Raw genomic sequence first — 23,467 nt, forward strand, 5'->3', positions numbered from 1 at the left:
TAATATAGAGATAGAGAACTATTTAAAGAATGCATCTTCTGTGTCCTTAGTATACAATGCTCTGGCCCCATTTTCAAATCAGTACATTTCGCAGGAAGTTGGACAGAATACATTTCCAAAAATAAAGGAAACGGGGCTAGTGGAAAGCAAAGCGAAATCACCTGTAAATCTGTATCTGGTAAAAGATGTACCTGGGAGATCCTCTGCTAAGGTCGTTTTGGAACAAAAGAGTATAACACACAGAGAAGGTCACTCTAGCTGTAATAAGGAATACAGATGCATTCAGAGTTCTTCAAACAACAGCAGTGCTTTCACTGCACCTGTCTTAAGGAAGCCAATTGATAAGAAATTTGTCAAAAGAAATGAAGATTGGAAAGAAAGCACTAACAAAGATCGCCAGATTAACTCAGAGTTGAAATCAGGAATCATGGCAAAACAAGGTATTCGAAGCATTACTGGGACTTACGATGCCTCACCAAGCAAAACACATCAGAATCTTACAGTCCATGTGACTAAACTGAATGCAGATAATCTCTTCGGTGATCATCCTAACAAACGTAAGGGCATCAATAGTAAAAACAAGCATAGAGCAGTGGGGACGGAACTGAAATCTCTTGCTTTCATAACTGAAATATCAAATATTTTACAAAAAGCAGATGAAACATCATCTCTGAAAATATTACAGGAACAAATTACAATTTGTGATAACCTTCTTCCTTCATTTGTTAAAGCTTTTGAAGAAAAGCAAGGGTGCTCATTTAAGCACATCTTGGTTTCCCGAGAGTTACTGGTTGAAAGAAAGCTATGGAGTAACTGTAAATCCAAGTTAAAATCACATGCTGTAGATTCACTGGTGGAACTCCAAATGATAATGGAAACAATTCAGTTCATTGAAAACAAAAAGTGCTTTCTAGAAAGGGAGCCAACTTTTCGAAGCTTGCTTTGGTATGATGGTTCCCTGTACGGGGAACTGCTTGGCAGGCCATCAGGGTATCAACAACAATCCAATTTCTTTCCAGCTTTCCAAAGAAGGCTGAAGTACAATGTTTTTCGTGAGCTACAGAGCTACCATAAACAGTTATTAGAGCTCTTTGAAAAAACAAGGTGGGAAAACAAATCTTACTATGCATTCTTGAAATTCAGACGAGAGATTGATGAGTGTGAAGCTGTGATACAACATAATTCTGATTGTTTAGATTTTTTCCTCTCTGTGCCTTTTACTTGTGGAGTTAACTTTGGAGATACTTTAGAAGATTTGGAAACTGTAAGGAAAAGTGCTGTGGAACTGATAAATACGTACAGGAACCTTCCAGATGCTCACGCCTATGCAGAAAAAGAGGACCATCTGTGGGTTATAATGGAAATGATCTCTACAAAGATCAACTTTATAAAGGCCTGTGAATCAATGAATATGAAAGCCTCACTCTTTGGCCTTGAGCATATATTTTTTGATGCTGCTAAAAGTCTTGTTTGGAAAGACAGACGTCTGTTGTTAAATAAAGCCTCTCCCAATAAGAAAAAACAACTTCTGTGCAAAATAAACCAAGATGCTCTCTCCAAGCTGTATGAAGTTTATGAATATGTGGCTGAAGAATTTAGAACTGAAAAATCTAACAATATTACTGAGAACAAAAATGATACAGAAAAGTCAAAATATTGTGAAAACAAAGGCAAACATGGAGATGAAAACTCTGACTTCTTCACTGTTTTGTTTTCACATCCTGATATTTGCTGTGTTGGAGAAATATTAGATGAAGCTCAGTTTGCAGACCTCAAGAAGTTACAGCAGCTAATGCTCAGATGTACAGAACATTTAGAAAGCTTAAAAATGTATTTTCAGATTTTGCAGGAGGAGGATGTCAGTAAAATCTTGATCACAGAGCAAAATGTGTTAGACACAATGAAAAATGATGGCATTAATGCTGTAATTTTAAAGCCTGAAGCTGTTGAGACTTACATTGAAGTACTAATGATGTATGAAACGGTTCACTTTCTTAAAAATTCAATAGCAAGAAAAACAGATGAACAGAGATTTCGAAGCTTGTTGTGGTTTGATTTATCGCTTCTTCCTGAATTGGCACATTGCCAAAAGAAAATGTCTTCCTTTTCATTTCTGAAAGATAATTCAATGGACAACCTTTGTAAAACTGTAGAGTCTGCCATCTCTGATCTGAAGAGTGAGCTGGACGTTATTTGCAACTATGCAGAAACCATAAACTGCTCTTATGCACTTCACCTTCTCACCAGAGAACTTTCAGAACTTTCAGAAACAAGAAAATTAATACAAAATTCCAAACCTTCTATCTTCACGTATGTTGAGTGTGTACCTTATACCATATCTGTAAACTATGGGAGCACTGTGACTGAATTAGACTACAACTACAACCAGTTTTCTTTGTTGCTTGAAAATTTAATGTTGGCTGCTAGGAAAGATTTAGGAAAAATGGCTCATATTATGAAAATCATGAAAACTATTGAGCATATGAAGTTTGCTTGTGCCAAAAAAGGTAAATCGGTCCTCTCTCTTCTGATATATCAGATGCTAAATAATTGGAGAAAGACCTGCCAGTTGAAAAGAAAGGGAGACATGAAAATGCATCTGACTAAAACTAAAAAAAGTGTGTGTGAAACTCAAGCTCCAGGGTATGTCATCGAAGCTAGCTCTCAGTGCCAGAAAAAAAGACCTAGTTTTGTGTCCTCACATGGAGACACTCCTGAGTATACAGAAAGCTCTCCTCCTTCCAGCTGCAAAAAACAAAAGGTAAGATAATTCCTTAATACTTCAAAATGCTTTATCTTTAAAACAGAATTGTAGTGCTAGTTACATACGGATACTGAGTTAAGGGCAGAGGTGTGCATCAGATTGTGTTTTGGGAAGATGAATGATTCTGAGTTTGAATTTAGAGCAAAAAAGTAAGCTCTCATCTATATTATTCCCAAGGCTTAAATTGATCTTAAAGAACTGACAGTTCTGTCTTTGACCAATGAGGAAATGTCATTAGTTTGTAACAGTGTTTTAGGGCTAATACATCTCTAATGTTGTTTTTCTTTCACCCTCAAAATAAAATGTTTTTTTACTAGATAAGTTTAAAAAAATCTGAATTTACCATTTGTAGAATGCTGTATCAGCATCAGCCTGCTAGGAGGCTAGCTAAGGACTCTCTCAAAGCACAGAGTCCAAGATGATGATCCCTCGCCTTGGCAAAGTCAAGAGTTCAAAAACTAGAGCACAAACCAAAATAAACACCCGAGCTTTATTTCCAGCCTCAAATGCAAACAAATCCCACTCCTAGTGTATCTCACATGCCTGCTTTCCTAGTGTCACTGGAAGTGGGGATGATCCGCTAAGCTCCTTGATTGCCATTTATAGAATGCTCTCGTTTCTTTGGAAGGCGAAATACATTGTGTTTTTGAGTCTGTCACTATAAGGCATATTTTCAAATCCTTCAGTCATTCTTATACCATTTTAAAAAAATGATCCTCTTAATTTTAATGGTATCCAACTATTGTTTTGTGTGTCTAAAGTACTTTTTAATATTTATATCAGTGTTCATATTTCTCTTGCATTAAGACCTATGGACAATCTGAATGTGAACAATAAATCATAAAAAAGTGTATTTCTGTACCACCTTATGTCTGTAAACCTCTAGCTGCCTATTAATAGCATACTTTAAATCAAATCTTTAACGTATTTTTAAAGCAGCAAAGAGTCTTGTGGCACCTTATAGACTAACAGATGTATTGGAGCATGAGCTTTCGTGGGTGAATACCCACTTCTTCGGATGCAAAATACGTTGGGACCTATAAACCCCGAAGGAAGTTTGCAGCACCATTATTATACTGTAGGTCAGTCTGTTGTGGCCTAGTTCTGCCCTCAACTTCTCACGCTTGCTCTCTACCTTTGATAGACAGTAGCTGTATCTTGTGTTTACTGTTGAGCTGCTACCTTATTCTTAATGAATGGGCTGTGTGTGTCTGTTGTAGAATTGGAAAGCAATCAATTGTTGCTGGGAGCTGCAATTCTAACCCCCATTCCCCCAGAAATTCTGCCTCCAGTAGTGGTACAAGTTGGTGGTTCATCTTCTAGAATGGTAATATGTATTTGTTGTTTGTGCAGTAGAGATCTCACTTTATCTTCCAACTCTTTTCCCTCTCTTCTACTTGGGAGTCACTGAGCATCGAGGCCGGAGGGACCTCTCTGGTTCTGCATCTCTATAATCATCTTCCTCTGCCTTCTACCCCTCCCCACAACAGCAGAGAAACCCTGCAAGCATCAAGCCATGTCCAGGAGCTGCTGTATTTATAAGGCAAGCTTTTTAGGAGCTTCATAGGGTGAGCAGTGCCCTGCTGTGGCCAACCAGCTGACCCTTACCCTGCCAGGGCACAGGGGTTTGAATTAGACTGGCAAGTCAGGGCCTGGTTGCAGCTTCCTGCAGGGGAACTCTGCTGTGGGAAGGTTCAAGCAGGAGCAATATGATTTTTCCGGGAAGGAGAACCCCAAACAACCTGCTCTGGGGCAAGTCTTGTAAACTCCAGAGACTCCAGGTCCCCAAAAGATGAACCAGTGCCCCTAAGGATTTGTAAATTGTTAATGAGCAAGTAGTGTAAAAAATCCCATACTCCCCTTTTTTGAGGACATCATCGAATCTGAATGGGGACTTCTGGGTGAAACGAAACTGTTACATAAACACAAGGAAATTTCACACGTGATGAGAATTAGACAAGGAAGAAGACCTAAGCCCAGTGCAGTAGTAGTTCCACAGGTGCAAGGCATCGTTGTCTTTTCAGAATGGGACTTCCTTCCAAAAGTTTCCACAAACCATGAGAGAGAAGATACTCTAAGCAGAAATTTGAAAGCTCAGCTTTGATCATTCAAATCAAAAAGATTCCTTGTAATTTGTAAGGAAAAACTACTAAGTGGCTTGTTTGTCTAGGGGTATGATTCTTACTGTGAGTGTGAGAAGTCTGGGATTCAGATTCTGGCAAATCCTTGCAGCACTGTGTAAAATACTGATTCTTGGCCATCTTTTTGGGGAATTGATGTGATTTGTGAAAAGACTAATGGCCCCTAACAAGGAAGCTGTGTTTACGTCCTTGATTAGTAGTCATTGCTACAAATTTATAGGTGACCCTATTTGGGGAAACATGAGGGAAAATAGTAGCGGAGAATGCAGGTCAAAGTCACCTCTCATTTGTCAAACCCAGCGTAGCAAATCTCTTAGCCTCTACCAACACCAAAGCCATTTAAGAAGAAACTCTGCCCCTCCAGAGGGAGTAAACTGGAGCAGAAGCCCGGAAAAAGACCTGGATAGAATTTTATCCTGAAACACAAAATCCTTAGAATGCACGTTTATGTATGGGAACTTCCACTTTCTGTAAAAGATCCTCCCATTCAGTCTGCATTCTGAACTCAATCTTAAATGGCTTGCAGTGGTTTTAGCAAGGCTCAGATTGCAAGTTTTAGAGGATTAAAGGATAAGAGAACAATTAATGAATTAGAAAACATGCCTTATAGTGATAGACTCAAAGAGCTCAATCTATTTAGTTTAACAAAGAGGTTAAGGGACAACTTGATTACAGTTTATAAGTTTCTATGTAGGGGACAAATACTTAATAATAGGCTCTTCAGTCTCACAGAGAAAAGTAAAAAAGATCCAATGGCTGGAAGTTGATGCTACATGAATTCAGACTGGAAATAAGATGTACATTTTTCATAGGGAGGGTAATTGACCATTGGAACAATTTGCCAAGGGTTGTGGTGGATTCTCCAGCACTGACAATACTTAAATCAAGACTGGGTGTTTTGCTAAAAAAAAATCTGCTCTAGGAATTATTTTGGGGAAGTTCCACGGCCTGTGTTATACCAGAGATTAAACTAGATGATCACAATGATTCCTTATGGGCTTGGAATCTATGAATAAGGTGACTCTCAGTCCTGGGTATCTGAGAACCATCACGATGATGTACCTTCTAAAAAGTTAATCTCCAAACTATATAAAGTTATCGTGAAATACAGTGGTATGCAGACCAAGGCATGAAAGGGCTTGGAATAAATATGTGGGAAATGAAATCCATTTGGTTTATTATCATGACTGTTCTGTCTCCACTACCCCATGATACAAACTGACATGTTTTCATTTTATACATGGTTAATTTAATTACCTAGCCTACACCAATTTTCACTAATCATTCAGGTAGGGTGATCAGTGTAAAATATACAGAAGATATTCTCTACTTCAAGACTCCAACTATGTGAATAAGATGCATGGTTATTAGTTTGATACTGTGAATTACAGTATCTTATATTTTACAAATCTTAATTACACCTGAACCAGAAGGTGTTTTTCTTCCTTCAAAGGCCCTTTCAGCTGCATCTTTTCCTCTCTAAAAGCAAAACCTATATTTATGGATGATATTTCACATGAACAATCATGAACTGACTTAGGCAGATCCCTGCTACAGCTCCACTAAAGTCCCTCTTAGCCTGGCTGGTGGGGCATTTAACACACTGGACTACAGTTTAGGAAATACTATTTTAAAAAATTGACGACTTTTTAAAAAACACCACCATCACACAGTTGAAAGAACTATCTCAATCTTACTGCTTTTGAGGCTTTAGGTTTGTATCTGCCCAGTGATTTTTTGATTTAAAAAGGGAGAGATTCAGTGGGAAGGAGACACTTTATATCGATAGACTCAAGGAACTCAATTTATTTATCTTAAAAAAGAGAAGATTAAGGGGTGACTTGATGACAGTCTGTAGATACCTACATGGGGAACAAATATTTAATAACGAGCTCTTCAATCTAGCAGAGAAGGGTATAACATGATCCAATGGCTGGAAGTTGAAGCTAAACAAAGTCAGACTGGAAATCAGGTGTACATTTTGAACAGAAAGAGTAATTAGCCAATGAAACAATTTACCAAGGGTTGTGTTGGATTCTCTATCACTGACAACTTTTGAATATCCAAAGACCTGCTCTAGGAATTATTTTGGCCTGTGATATATAGGAGATCAGACTCGGTGATCACAATGAACTCTTCTCTCCTTGGAATCTGTGAATCTATAAGTTACACACGTCCTCATTCATGGACAACATCCCAATCAGAGCCAAGCCCAGAGAAGCAGACCCGCTTACAACTTGCCAAATGCCAGAAATGCTTCCAACCCGCTGGTTATTACCGAAAGCCAAGCACTTTTTCAGCCCAGCATAGGGAATTGCCCACCCACAAGCTGCAAAAGGCATGGCTGTAGCCAGAACTTTACCACACTGGAAAAGATTTATGAAGATCTAAAGCCTCATTGCATCAGTGTTGTCCCAGCAGCAGTTATCAATAGTGCAGTGTCTTCAGCATGTATGATTGCTTTTGCCATGCACCAGTATCATCCCTCAGAGGGATTCCACATGAAGTGTCTCCAGAAATTCCTTTCAAAGACATGAAACCACTTGCTAAATGCACTGCAGAATTGGGCGTCTATTTCCAGATCCTATGCAGATGTCCCGTTTGTGGGTAAGTAAGTACAAAGAACATGCTGAAACATAATTTAGACCCTTGCATACACACTATGGAAGCAAACCTCACATTGTGGGCCTCATGCATGAAGATGACACAACCCTCATGTGAAAAAATGAAAGCATCAAGGTTCTCAAGCTTATCTCTTGTGTTCTGGACTTTTCCAAAATCTCAGCAGAACACATCCTTTTGGTTCACTTTGATAGCACTACCCAGCAGCATATCTGGGCCCAAACATGGGAATTGCCATATTGATTCACACCAGTGGTCCATCACGTTCAGTATCCGTCTCTGACAGTGACCAGCACTGGCTGCTTCAGAGAAAGGTGCTTTTCCACCATCATTATACAGTAACACCCAAAATGCCTGGATCTCAAGGGCAGTGTTTTACCGTGATTGTAATGAAAATTCAAGATGGTATTCAAAGAAAGATACGCATTTACATTTTGAAAATAGCTAACAGGAATAGTGTGCACAAAATAATCATTAAAAGTATAAGAATTTCACATATAACGAGTTTATTTTCTCTTAGGTTGGTGTTCTGATGGCAGCAGCCTCAAAAAATGGTGATGAAAATGAAACATGCTGCCACATAAGGTATATTTAGGATTTAAAATAGTAAAAACACTTGCACAGAAAAGCTCAAGATCTGCTGAATAATGACAGGAAAAAGAGTGACACCTTTCCCCCTTATTTTCATACAGCGCTATTCAACTTGTAGCATTAGAGATGCATTGAATTCCTGGAGGACTCTTGTAGAGTTCACAGAGCACCTCTCACTCAACCTATTCTCAGACCCAATGGGTGGAGTTCCAATCAGTGTAGCACTCTTTGCACTTCCTGGCACCTGAGGCTGGAGGCGGCAGCATTAAGCAATGTATCAGAGTTGATGGGACCCTATTCAGCCACCAGTAGAATAGTAATGGAGATGAGAGAGGTTACTGTGTCAAATGATTTGATCAAGTTATCATGATGTGACATCCTGACATGGCTTAGCAATGTTTCTCTTATCATTCTCCATCAGCGTAAATGACACAGCATCAGTGTGCAATGTTAGGATGTCTCAGAGAGAATATTGTATGACTTTACAGCTTCTTTCACTCCCAGCTCTTCAAGGTTGTTTATATGTGAAGGTCTGTGGTGTACGGTTGTATGACAAAAGAAAGTTCCCAAAACAACATTGCAGGCTTCTTCCCTCATTTTTCTCTAGTGTCATTTAAAGTGTCTTCACAAAGCATTCTGCCAACTCACTTGATGCAGAATGAGGGGGGGAGGGATAGCTCAGTGGTTTGAGCACTGGCCTGCTAAACCCAGGGTTGTGAGTTCAGTCCTTGAGGGGGCCACTTAGGGATCTGGGGCAAAATCAGTACTTGGTCCTGCTAGTGAAGGCAGGGGGCTGGACTCAATGACCTTTCAAGGTCCCTTCCAGTTCTAGGAGATAGGATAGGATAAGCAGTTTACCTACTGTGTGATGCAAAATTTCTTTTGAGGAAAATCTGAAATCCTTCAGTAACTGAAGACCACTGCCTGAAGCAATCTCTTCAGGTAAACCATGTGAGCATATATAGTCCACAGTGCCTCAAGAATCTTGGCAACAGACGTGATTGCCATAGGTATTACTTTATTCTAGATGGCCACAGCATTAGCTGCAACTAAGTTAATTTGGTATTCTTCTCTGCAGTATCAATGTCATCTTTGCCAAATAACCCATTTCCAAGGATGACAAGAAGCAGTTTGTGGCATATTTAGGTGACTACTGCGTAAAGCACATTGATTAGTTTTTCGTTTGTTGTCTTCAGTTCTATAGAGGTTCTTATCCCACACTCATCACCATAGTGGCTCAGTGCTTGCCAGTCGTGCTTTGAGCCAGGTGACTAACATGTCATAGTTTGCAAGCATATGTACTTCTGTGGGCAAGTTAATGATAGAATGCAAGAGAGGTGTCTTTTGATTAATAAAAATTTACAGAATCATAATTGCAATAGTTTCACCCTCTGCAGGTCTTTGGATATTTAAAAGTTTCTCATCTTCATTTGTGTGAAGCAGTACCTCTTAGCGAGAATGTTGCACGGTAAGAGTGCATGGAATCACATCAAGTGCTGCGCCAAGTATGTATGTATGTATGTGTTGTTAAAAGGTAAAAACAACAGAAACAAATATTGATTTTACTACTGCAAACTGCAACTCAGCTGGAGTTTGTAAATTGCCTCATGGAGGCTCTAATGGACGGGAATATGGTGGTGATGGCCAATGCAGAGGCTAAGTACAGAGAAGTATGTGCTTTGAATGGGATTGAAGAGGAACAAATGCTTAAAAGAAAGGCTCTTAAAGCACTTATTGAAGATGAACTGTGGGATATGGACCTAGTTTTTAGCAGTTCTGTCCACAGAAATGAATCACAGCACCTGTCCTTAAGCTACAAAAGCTGTGGTGCTATCAAAAGTGGAAGAAAGGGCTGATGTCAACAGTAATATGAAGATTCTCTGTTTGCAACTGCTACATTTTTATGGAAAAGCATTTTGTCCTACAGCACGTGGGCGTTTACGGGATCCGTAGCTGATGCCTAGAGTGACCAGGTGTCCCAATATTAGGGGCTTTGTCTTATATACACAATTTATACCCTCCCTCCCCCCCCCAAAAAAAGTGTCCCGATTTTTCACGCTTGCTATCTGATCACCCTGCTGATGCCAAACCTGAAAAATAATACTGTGTAACCCATACTACTTCCTTAAGTAGTGCATTGGTGAGCGCAGTGACTTCAACACCAACAAGTAATTGGAGCACACGACTGCCATTTTATCACAAAGCCTCATGTACCAGTGCTTGAGTGAAAGGCAGGTTTCCAGCACATACATGACAACAGTGTGGCGTATTCATAATCTATGACTACAAGTGGCGGTTGGTTTAACAATTCATTCCAAAACCTGTGGCAGATTCCTCATACATCTTATGGGAAAATATGAGTTTTCTGTGGTACCATGATCAATGTTTAAGTGCAATGAAACTATGCTTATGTTCCAGATGAAAAGCAAATTAATGCACATCTTGCAATGTCTTCCCCAAGCCAGCACCTACTGACAATGTGACTGGTTGGTACCTTATGCCAGCAGAGGCTGTCCTGCTTAGCAATCATAGAGGATATGGCTGAAGCACAAGCTCTCGACAAATACAAAAATGTTAACACCTGAGATTTGCACTCCAGAATCAGTCCTTCAGCTAATCAGTTTCTCGTGTGCAGAGACCAGATGCTCACTGCCCTGCAAATGTTTGGCCAGCAGCCTGGCTGGTATGGAGCTGTGCAAGTGCTACCCAGACACTGTCAGCACGACAGTGTGTGTAGCAGTGGTGCCCTAGGCACAGACAACACTCATGATTATTTTGATTAATAAATGTTTTCAGTCCTACATGTCAAGTCTAAGTTCTCTTGGATTACCAAAAACCTGTGTCTTTTTCTTTAAGCAATGCATTCCTGTGTTAAATATAATTAAAAATAATTGATTTTTACATATTTTCTTGAACATATATCTACATAGTTTTTCTAGGGTTGTCACATTTTGGTACCATTTTAGTTGTGGGAGAAAGGTCTTTCGAATAATACTCAACTCAGCCCGATGACATTATATAATCAAATTTTCCACCAGAGAACCTGGAACTGGAAGAGTGGGGGGCAGTGAGTCCCCCTGGCCACGCTGCAGAGAGTAACACAATTGAAATTATGATTCTGTAAATTTTTCCAGTCAAATGACACCTCCCTTATCTTTCTATCACTAACTTGCCCACTGAATGAGATTTTACTACATTATGCTCCCGGACTGCACATGGCTCATTCTTTCTCTCATCCTCTCCCACAGGGGGAGAATTGTGTGTGCAGTGCAGTTTAATGTTTTGTTCTAGTTTCAGGGATTTTTTTGAAAATGGTCACGCTACTCTGTGTTTGTGGTAAGTGGGCCTGGTGAGAGACGAGTGCCTTCTGTCCCTTCTTTTGCCTGGGGCTGTGCGTCTCTTACTTTGTATGACACCTAAGCAGACATACTGTTTCAAACAGAACCGACCAACAGAAACAGAGCTCTATCTACTGTTCCTTCCAGATTAAGATCCTTTTTATGAGCTATACTCAGTGGTCGTTCTCTTAACTTTGGATTTCTGATTTGAATTACAGAACAGTCCTAGAAGGACTTCTAAGTGGTTACTGAAATGACAGAGATTATGGACAGCTTTAAGAGTAGCCAGAAAATCAGATATGCTTTCTTCTTTTCGCATCTTAAGTGATATGTATCTCTTAGCTAGTAAGTCTGTTTGGAGTACATAGTGTTTTTAAGCATTTCATGTCCTCTTAGTTCATGTCACCCAGCTCTTGAGTGAAACATAAGTGTGTAAATATCTCTTTCCAACCAGAGTTGGAACTTGTGATTGACTTCAGCGGCGTTGGCATAAAAATACAAATGCAGCCTTTGTACTTAAACTCAAATCCTCAACTTTGCTATCAAAATGAAAAGTGTCCATTTTCCAGACATGGCCATTTTTACCCTCTTTGTAGTTTATTTCTCTTCCTCTCTCTTCAGATACAGAACTCTTCTGTAACTGTTGCTTCACTGAAAGAAGAACAGGAGGACTTGTGGCACCTTAGAGACTAACAAATTTATTAGAGCATAAGCTTTCGTGGGCTACAGCCCACTTCTTCGGATGCATATATGTTGCTTCACTGATTCACCTTAGTGTTTCAAGAATTCCATCAAAGGTTTCCCACCAATGATTTTCCTTTTTTGACTCCTGATTTTCCAATAAGACACATAGGACCTTTTAATTAACTATAATTCAATTTGATTAGAATAACAACAAGAAAAATAAAGTAACATATGAGATGAGTTACCAGGTTCTTTCTTACATGCTACATCCACTTCATTCTTGGCGTCAGTCTTTAACTCTCTGTCCAATTGCTGCCAACTGACACGTCTTTTGAACTCTGTTGCAAATTGCCATAAATGCTACTGTTTTTAAAGCTCCAGATACCACAATTTATTTGTTTGTTTGTTTCAGTTAAATCACTATCCAGCTGCTTAAATTCAAAGAAGAAAATTCGTTGCATCTGGAATGGGGAGGGAGCATGAAGAGAGTTATTGGTATAGTGTTGGAGAAGGAATGAAGATTAACAGTGCTTTTTTAGGATGGAGGAAAGAGTAGAAATTACACTTCGAAGCTTAAATCCTGTAGTATATCGAGTCAGATTTCTAGTTGTGGTAAATTTAGAAATGGGACATAGGCTATTGTTTTTCAGCATTCCAATGGTAGATCAATACTTATGGTGGAATTATCAAATTCTTACCTTGCAAGAAAATATTTTTGTTACTACTAAAAGACACTAATAGGGCTACCAGCTGCCTGCTTTCAGACCAAAGCATTCATTTTTTTACCTCCCTAGTCTGGAATCCGAGATGACTCTTTCTCTTTGCCTACATATCATAGGAGCTGATGATGAAGTATATCGATTGGTGCACGACTCACTCTTCTTGAGTTCAGAGATCAGAGCACCAGTTAAAGGCACTGAACTTAACAAAGCTATTTCAGGAAGAGACGAGGTAGAATCTTCCCCATTTTCTTCAGCAGACAGTTGTTAGGGGACAGAGAAAAGCAAGGAGCAGAGTTCCTTCATGGTTTCCTCAGGCATAAGATGTGTGATTTTAGTTTGTGAATCCAAACTGTATAGTTCTGTTCAGTTTTGCTCAGGTAGAATACTTCCACACTGGACTGCACAGACTAAACATTGAGGAAATTCTAGAATAATGTCCAAATGAAAAAAATAGTATAATGTTGAATAACATATGCCTGGACTATAAAATACAATAAAGTTGTGTGGAATAATATTCTACAGTATTACATCCTGTAATTATAAAATAGCATGGACTAATGAGTTGTTAATCCATATATATTTAAAGGATTAAAGCAGATGTTTTATGCATTTGCCTTATAAGCAATTATTTTACTACCAGTATTTGATAGTGATGTATATGTATTCTTTATTACCAATGGGATAAAAAGGAAGTGTGGATGTACAAGTATATAATTATGTTTTGCTCTTTTTAGAGAGAATGCAAGAGTTAATCCTCAAAATGAAAAAGATCTAGCATCGAGTATCTCACCGGATAATCTAGGAAACAAGAGGCCTCTAGAAAAAGCTGTGCAAGACCAATTACCACGCTCACCTTTGCATTCAAAAGATTTGGAAGCTGTTTATTGCTCTCCACATGTTAAATGTACACCAGATGCTTCAAAAAGCTCATTTGTTAATTTAAAAGGCTTAACCAGCCAGCAGAGCTCAGCAAACCTAAAGCACATGATCAGAAGAAACAGTAATTGTTACAAAAGTGCAAGAAAAGATCATGAAGGTTTTGCACCCTGTGACAAGAAATGTGAAAATGCCCATTTGTCTTTAGAAAAAGAGCCACTACTTCAAAAGTCTCTTGAGAATAATTTATGTTCAACACACAAATCTGTTAGGTCAACAACAAAACAAGGTGATAGTTCTTCTGCTGTGTCTGCTGCACTGAATCTACAGCATGTGCAAGAATCAGATGCCACGGGAAATACATCAAGATCCAGTTTACTGGCTGAATATAGTAAAACTAATAATTTAGCCACAAAACCTGATAGAAAAGACAGGAAAGATGAAAAAAACTCAGAGTCTCCCAGCAGTGTGCCTGTCAGTTCTTCAGATCTTCCTGTGATTATGGCAAATAAAAATACACAATCACCATCGGTGTGCTCTCTTTTGGAACCACATTCCAATGAAAATGCAAAAAGCCCTGCTGAACATTCTGCTGTCTTTCAAAATGAACTTCCACTATCAACACCTCCAGTGCAATGTTCTTTAGTGCAGGCTTATGAGACAGCCTATCCTTACTATTCCTTTTATTCTTGTCATCAAAGCGATAGCAATGGCGGTTCCATAACGCAGACTTACCAGGGGATAACTTATCAAGTACAACGGTTTGCTCATTCTGGCACGTCTGCAGTTGCAAGTAACGTGTATAATGCACACTCTAGTATGTTTTACTCCCAGTCATTTAGTTACGCTGCTCTTGAGGAGCTACACAGGCCTAACTATACTCAAATATACCCAGTGCCTGGATATGTTCGTTCTCAGATGCCCCTTCCTTACAGCTTTCAGGTGCCATCTTTACCACAGTATGCTGCAAATCAGCCTTGGTCACATCCTTTTCCATATCCTTCCAATACAGGATCAGCCTCAGGAGCTGTTTGGACCAGCAGTAAGTGCCTGGCTACTAAATTCAGTATTTTTTTCATATTGTTTTAGTAGTGACATCGGGTGTTTAAATCTAGACATGGCTTTGCTGCCTCAACCTCGGATAGAACAAATACCATTAAGTTTTTGGCCTTGATCCAATGATTTTTCAAATGATACACTATGCCACATGCAGAGGTGCAAACTAGACTCTCTTAGAATCAGTGAGTCACCTCTGAATTTGGCTCAGTATCTTTCAAACTGGGCAGTGCATCTGTAGTAGTTTTGCCCATGGTTTCAGTCTTCATAAATCCATCCTCATTTAGTGTTTCACTGTATTATGACATAGTGCTAACACTTTCCTTTTGGGATTGTGAAGTCTCTTTCAGCCAGTCTGTAGAGCAGGGGTGGGCAAACTACGGCCCGGGGGGGTCACATCCGGCCCTTCAGATGTTTTAATACGGCCCTCGATTGGTTCCACATGGCTCCCGGAAGCAGAGGCATGTCCCCGCTCCGGCTACTATGCGTAGAGGCAGCCAGGGGGCTCCGCATGTTGCTCCCACCCCAAGTGCTGCCCCCGCAGCTCCCATTGGCCAGGAACTGCAGCCAATGGGAGCTGCAGGGGCAGTGCCTGTGGACGGGGCAGCATGGAGAGCTACCTGGCCATGCCTCCATGTAGGAGCCAGAGAAGGGACATGCTGCTGCTTCCGGGAGCTGCTTGAGGTAAGTGCTGCCCGGAGCCTGCGCACCTGACCCCTTCCCATGCCCCAACCCTGATCCCCCTCCCACCCTCTGAACCCCTTGATTGCAGCACAGAGCACTCTCCTGCACCCCAAACCTCTCATCCCCAGCCCCACCCCAGAGCCTGCACCCCCAGCTGGAGCCTGCACGCCCTCCCACTCCCCAACCCCCAATTTCATGAGCATTCATGGCCCACCATACAATTTCCATACCCAGAACTGGCCCTTGGGCCAAAAAGTTTGCCCACCCCGATGTAGAGCAATTGTTGAATAATGCAATAAGCACTTCCTTTCCCTAAAGGCTGGGAGCATGAACTCCCCAGTGTCCCCCTCCAATGAGTGTCTTACTGTAAAAATTGATAAAGCATTAAGCATTTTTCAGCCATTAGATACCTGGACTAGCTGAACATTCCTAGCCTTATAATTTTCCTAGCTGTCAGTGTCTAATTCTAATGATCTAGTTGTGTATTCCATTTGAGTTATTAGACTTACATTTCAATTAGGGCTGTCTATGAATCACAGTTAACTTATGCGATTAACTCAAAAAAAATAAATCATGATTAATCGCCGTTTTATTCACACTGTTAAACAATAGAATACCAATTAAAATGTATTAAATATTTTGGATGTTTTTCTACATTTTCATATATATTGTATTCTGTGTTGTAATTGAAATCCAAGTGTATATTATTTTTAATTACAAATATTTGCACTGTAAAAATGATAAACAAAAGAAATAGTATTTTTCAATTCACCTCATACAAGTATTGTAGTGCAATCTCTTTGTCGTGAAAGTGCAATTTACAAAAGTAAATTTTTTTGGTTACATAATTGCACTCAAAAACAAAACAATGTAAAACTTAAGCGCCTACAAGTCCACTCAGTCCTACTTCTTGTTCAGCCAATTGCTGAGACAAACAAGTTTATTTACATTTATAGGAGATAATGCTGCCCTCTTCTTATTTACAATGTCACCAGAAAGTGAGAACAGGCATTTGCATGGCAATTTTGTAGCCAGCATTGCAATGTATTTACGTGCCAGATATGCTAAACGTTCATATGCCCAATCCTACTACAGCCACCATTCCAGAAGACATGCTTCCATGCTAATGACGCTCGTTAAAAAAAAAGCGTTAATTAAATTTGTGACTGAACTTCAGGGAGAAAATATGTTCCCTGCTCTGTTTTACACGCATTCTGCCAAATATTTCATGTTATATCAGTTTCGGGTGATGAACCAGCACATGTTGTTCATTTTAACAACACTGTCACTGCAGATTTGATAAAACTCAAAGAAGCTACCAATGTGAGATTTCTAAAGATAGCTACAACACTCGACCCAAAGTTTAAGAATCTGAATGCCATCCAGAATCTGAGAGGGGCAAGGTGTGGAGCATGCTTTCAGAAGTCTTAAAAGAGCAACACTCAGATGCGGAAACTACAGAACCACCAAAAAAGAAAATCAACCTTCTGCTGGTGGCATCTGACTCAGATAATTAAAATGAACATGCGTCGGTCTGCTCTGCTTTGGATCGTTATCGAGCAGAACTGGTCATCAGCATGGACACATGTCCTCTGCAATGGTGGTTGAAGTGTGAAGGGACATATGAATCTTTAGCGCATCTGGCATGTAAATATCTTGTGACGCCAGCTACAACAGTGCCATGAGAACACCTGTTCTCACTTTCAGGTGATATTGTAAACAAGAAGTGGGCAGCATTATCTCCTGCAAATATAAACGAACTTGTTTGTCTGAGTGATTGGCTGCACAAGAAGTAGGACTGAGTGGACTTGCAGGTTCTAAAATTTTACATAGTTTTATTTTTGAATGCGGGTTTTTTGTAAATAATTCTACATTTGTAAGTTAAACTTTCATGATAAAGAGATTGCACTACAGTACTTGTATTAGGTGAATTGAAAAATACTATATCTTTTGTTTTTTATTGTGCAAATACTTGTAATCAAAAATAAATATAAACTGAGCACTGTGCACTTTGTATTCTTTGTTGTAATTGAAATCAGTATATTTGAAAATGTAGAAAACATCCAAAATATTTAAATTAATGGTATTCCATTATTGTTTAACAGTGCGGTTAATTTTTTTGATCGCGCGATTAATCGCGATTAATTTTTTTATTTGCTTGACAGTGCTAATTTTAATGTTACACTGGAAAACAAATACACGCTCTCTATTTAGTATTTCTGTGCTTAATGATAAATGCATGGAGTGAAATTCACCCTTGTGCACTACTTAAATTTTTCTCACCCCTTATTTTGAGGACTTAAATGATGCATAGGCCTTGTGCTGGCCTTCTTTAGAGGGGTGACTGTCACCCCCCTGGTTTCCCAAGGGTGCTGCTGTTCATTCTGAAACCTGTCTCAGTCAGTTATAGAACTACTTCATTGTATAACCAAAGTGGCTGCATAACCAAGGTCTTAACTAGGCTAATTGACCTAGGGTCAGAGCTGGTGTAGAATGAAATTAGAGGGGCTGCAGTATTGACCCTCTCTAGAACTGGTTTCCCTTCTCTTCCTTGTGCCTGTACTTACCCCTCCATCCCTTTCCACACTTGGTCTACCATCCTCAGACTCTATCATCACAATGAAGAGTGTGGAGATAGGTTGATAGGAGATTTTTAGCCCCTTGTGATTCCATAACTAGTCCTCAGGATTTGGCCCTTGGTCACATAAGTGAGAATTTGGCCCAGTATGCACAAATGCTGCCAAGCACCTGTTTGCAACATTTGAAATGTATTGTACAAAACACCTTACCTATGAGTCTATGACTCAGGGTTGAAGAGTGGAGACTATATTATTACACTTACATCTTGAGAAGGAAGATACTAGCAAATCTCCTGATTATCACCATTTAGCTGTAAACGGAATACTATTACAAGAGATGGTCCTTATATATATTCTGTGGGTGCTCATGCACTTCATCCACCTGAGACCAGAAGATTTTTGCTAATAGTGTCAGTTGGTCCACATCTGTGGCCTTCCTCTCCTTATGCTCTGAACCAAGAATGTAAAGGGTGGTGCTGACTGACCACCTTTCCAGTTCCTTTCTACTGCCACATGGTCTGAGATGGAACCTCTTCAGTGTCTGCAAAGCTTTTCAGTGTTTCTCTGTAAATATTTTTCTTCTTATTAGTAGATCGTGATAGTGTTTAACTTGGTATTCAGTTAGTGAGTTAGATTTGGGTTTACCCTACACCTCCTGTACAGGGGGACTATTATGCCAAAGCTTCTGGGCTTTAAAACCTGCATCTCCTACTCCCAGATCTTCTCAATCAGTGACGACCACCAAAAGTGCTTCTATTGCCTTGCAGTGGCTCATGTAGCTTCCAAGTGCAATATTCGCCATGCCTTTCCCAACCAGATCCACCAAGCATGAGAAGACAGACTTAGAAAACATTTTGTGCCGTGTGCAATGAGGCTGCAGTCTGACATAGGCCAGGTAGACCCCTCTGTGCAGTGGCCCAAAGCACTCAGGAGCATGCCTCTTAGCTCTGCAACATTAGACACAGGAGAGGAACCAAGGACTCCACTTAATGAGGGCAGGAAACACTTCAACATACAACTCCAGAGGGCTTCATCATGCTTCTTGATTCAGAGTCTCCCATCCTTTTGGATTCAATCCTCAGTAGAGATATCCTGACTCAGTCAGCACTGGGATGGTGAGAGAAGAAGCTGCTCTCCTGTCCCTCCCGCCAACCATGGGATGTCGTCAACCACAGTTCTGATGGCACCACCACTATAAGTGGAACCTACATTCTCCTCAGAGGAGGACTCTGCTGTTGGTGAAGGACCGTCGCCCCCTCAGTCAAATGACAGCCCCGACAGAGCATCCGGACTTCTTGGGCTCCCTCAAGGCCACCTAAAACTGGATATCCACCTTGCGACTGATGGTACCCCATGCCATAGGGATCTCCCCAACCAATGTCCAGCCCATCTCACTGGCCTTACTGGGGAATGTGGAACATATATGCATGATGCCCGAGTTGGTACGCTTGCATCATGAAGATACACTCCCTTCCTAGGGATGAGCCAGAGCATCCTCAAGTACTGATGAAGGAGGATGAAAAGGAACAGAATCTGTTGGTACTGCTACCTCTGACAGCAACTTCATTCTCAAATGAATCAGTGGCACCAGCCTCACCTCTTCCCCACGATTACAGATAGTTTCAAGACCTGTTGAGGAGAATGGCTGAGACTCTCCACCAAATCCCACTGGAGGAGGTATATGAGGCACCTCACAAATTCCTCGACATTTTGTAGAGTAGATGGCTGAGCAGGGTAGCACTCACGGTGAATGAAGCCATCATGGAGCCATCATGGAGGTCATCTGACATATGCCAGCCACATGTGCTGCCACCTCCAAAAGAAATACTATGTGCTGGCTAAGGGGGTGCAATTTTTATTTACGCACCCCGCCCCAAACTCTTTAGTTCAAGGCACTACTGAAAGAAGTAGACATCATCAGACGAAGTCCACCATGCCAGTTGAGGACACTAAATGACACAACCTGCTGGGCAGGAAAGATATTACCTCAGCCAGCCTGGAATTTCATATAGTCAGCTGTCAGATATTGCTTTCAAAATATGATTTGATCAGTTTCTCCAAATTGATGGAATTTATGGACAAACTCCTGCAGGAGCACAGATTGCAGTTCCAGGCGATAATCGAGGAGGGTAGATTAATCACTAGATCTTCCCTTCAGGAATCAGTTGATGCATTTGACCCAGCCGCATGTTCAGTGGCCATTGTTGTGCACAGAGCATTGTGACTTTATTCCTCGGGATTCCCCAGGGAAGTACAATCCACAGTGGAGGACTAACCCTTTGAAGGAAACAACCTATTTAGACACAGGACCGACATAACTTTGCACTCACTGAAGGATTTAAAAGCAACACTTCACTCCTTGGGAACCTACACTCCAGCTCCAAGGAGGAAGCATTATAGGTCTCAGCCATACAAACATCATGAATGCTGCGTGCAGATGTGGTCACCCCTTCTCAAAAAAGATATATTGGAATTGGAAAGGGTTCAGAAAAGGACAACAAAAATGATTAGTGGTATGGAACAGCTTCTGTATGAGGAGAGATTAATAAGACTGGGACTTTTCAGCTTGGAAAAGAGACAAGTAAGAGGGGATATGATTGAGGTGTATAAAATCATAACTGGTGTAGAGAAAGTAAATATGGAAGTGCTATTTACTCCTTCTCATAACAGAGGAACTAGGGGTCACCAAATGAAATTAATAGGCAGCAGGTTTAAAACAAACAAAAGGAAGTATTTCTTCACACAACGCACTCAACCTGTGGAATTCTTTGCCAGAGGATGTTGTGAAGCCCAAGACTATAACAGGGTTCAAAAAAGAACTAGATAAGTTCCTGGAGAGTAGGTCCATCAATGGCCATTAGCCAGGATGGGCAGGGATGGTGTCCCTAGCCTCTGTTTGCCAGAAGCTGTGACTGAACGACAGGGAATGGATCACTTGATGATTACCTGTTCTGTTCATTCCCTCTGAAGCACCTGGCATTGGCCACTGTCGGAAGACAGGATACTGGGCTAGATGGACCTTTAGTCTGACCCAGTATGGCCGTTCTTATGTTCTTATCATCCACTGCCTTGGCACTTCTACCACCAAAGGGCTTACGAACCAGCACAGAAAAGGCAGAAGCTGTAGAGGTGCAAACAGAATGATCCTTTGTCTTCCTCCTCGTAACCTCAGCCTCCCACAAAGAAGTATTTTTGACAGGATGCACAAGAGCTGTGAACCACCTCAGATGCCACATCCATCCACTGTGTGCCCACAGACCAAATTTGGCAGCTGAGTAGCACACTTTGCCTATGCCTGGCAGGCAGTAACAGACAGATGGGTTCTCAATATAGTGCAATCTCAATAATACTATAGAATTCCTCTCCTCCTTGACCCTGAAATCTGCTTCCCTGTCTCTCTGCAGGGACAACTCTCATGAGGGGATGCTCATTCAAGAGATGAACTTCCTCCTTTTTCAGGGATCTATGGAGCCAGTACCTCTTCAATAGTGGGGAGGAAAGATTTTAATCAAATTTCTTCTTCATCCCAAAGAAGAAAGTGGGATGGAGACCAGTCTTAGAGCTCAGGCAACTCAGTGTCTTTATCTGCAAATTGAGGTTCAGACTGGTCACACTGGTACCGATTATTCTACAACTGAACACAGAGGACTGGTTCATAGCTCTTGATGTGAAGAATGCCTACTTTCATATACTTTCCTCTCAGTTAGTGCTTATCAATCCCTGGCTCCCCCTAGGTGCAGCATATAAAGTTAGTTGGCCCCGTCTGGCCCACATTTTTGTGCTCAGGGGTTGCATGGGGGGGACACCCCATCGCAGTAGCCATCACCTCAGCTAGAAGGATGGGTAACTGGGAACTCTTATGGTGGATCTGCCTTTCACAAGGATAAGATGACAGCGAGACTGCAAGTCATGGGAGATGACGGGGTTCCAAAGAAGTCGCTCCCTCTGCTGCAGTTGCGAGTCTATTGGTAAGGATTCCCCGGACCACCTTTTCCTTCTGGGCAGCAAGGCCTGGTAGCAAGTGTCCCCGGAACTGCCCTTTTCTTCCGGGCAGCAAGGCCTAATGGCAGGTGTCCAAGGCAGTAGTGCCTAGTGTCAGCAACCCCCCAGACAGTAGCACCTAATATCAGTAGTCTAAGGCAGTCACGCCTAGCAGCAACAGTCCACAGCTGTAGCACCCAGGCATAGGCACAGGGAGGGTAGGGGAACCCGGACCCACCCTACTCCACTCGGTTCCAACCCAGGGCCCTAGGAAACCAATCATCCCCTAGAGGAAGGTTTAGGTCTCTCTGTCTCCAGAGGCGTCCCCTAGGTCACTTCCTACCCTTAGGCCTGACTCAGGTATCTCCTCAGGTAGCAGCAGCTTGGTGCCCCTTTGGCCCACGCAGTCAACTGGTTCTCCATGGCGCAGTCAGGGTCCTCAGCTTCAGCAGTCTGGCATCTTAGCCTTTCTTCTGCAGGAACCCTCAGTGCATGTCTAGTCTCCTCCTCAGCCAGCCCAGACCGAGCTGAGATGCTTCCTCTTATATACTCCCTCCCAGGAAGGGCGAGGACGTGGTCTCTTGGGCCCAAAGTAGCTGGTTAACCACTGCCTGACCAGTGCGGGTTTGGTACACCCTGTCATGCTGCACCTGAAGTTTATTCCTAAAATGGTCTCTGACTTCCATCTCATTCAGACAATCAGCTTATCTACCTTCTTCACTGCACACCACTAATGAAGACAAAAGACTTCATTCCTAGATGTCCGTAGAGCTGTTTCATTTTATCTGTGAAGAACAAACTCATTGAGACAATCACCCAGACTGTTTGTATCAGTTGCAGAACAGATGCGAGGGGAAGCTGTCTCATCCCAGCTTCTTTCCCAACGGATCCTGAGCTGCGTTCTGCTATGCTATGAGCTGACAAATACTCCTGCACTGCAAGGTGTGAGAGCCCAGGCTGCTTCAGTAGCCTCCTTACAAAATGTCCTCATCCTTGACATTTGTAAAGGAGCCATGTGGAGTCAGTCCATATCTTCTGCAGAGAACATGCTTTGGTGTAGGCCTCTGCAGCTGACACTTCCCTGGGCACTGCTGTAGTACTGGCTGTAGCCTCCCAGAGGTCCTTCCAACCTCCTCCTTAATAGACACTGCTTGTCAGGCACCAACAGTGGAATACACATAGGGGCCAGCACTTGAAGAAGAAAGGGAAGTTACTTTCCTGTACAGTAACTGGAGTTATTTGAGGTGTGTGAAACCTGTCTGTATTCCACTACCCACCCTCCTTCCCCTCTGCTGCAGATCTTAAAGTTGATTCACAGTAGAGAAGGAACTGGAGAGGTGGCTGGTTTGCACCGGTTTGGAGCAGGAGATAAGTGCACAGGCACAGTCCGATACACACTGCTAGCAAAAATCTTCTGGTTGCAGGCGCA

General features: G+C 41.5%; 1 protein-coding gene across 1 annotated transcript; it reads left to right on the top strand.

Moving 5' to 3' along the window:
- The first annotated feature begins 348 nt into the window (after window positions 1–348).
- Window positions 349–13,691, top strand: TEX15 (testis expressed 15, meiosis and synapsis associated). The gene is made up of 2 exons (XM_054028912.1): window positions 349–2,761; window positions 13,597–13,691. Exons 1-2 carry the CDS (start codon window positions 428–430, stop codon window positions 13,612–13,614), a joined length of 2,352 nt encoding a protein of 783 aa, XP_053884887.1. The 5' UTR covers window positions 349–427; the 3' UTR covers window positions 13,615–13,691.
- Window positions 13,692–23,467: the final 9,776 nt, after the last annotated feature.

This window comes from Malaclemys terrapin, chromosome 5 (genome assembly GCF_027887155.1).
Source record: "Malaclemys terrapin pileata isolate rMalTer1 chromosome 5, rMalTer1.hap1, whole genome shotgun sequence".
NCBI lineage: Eukaryota > Metazoa > Chordata > Testudines > Emydidae > Malaclemys > Malaclemys terrapin.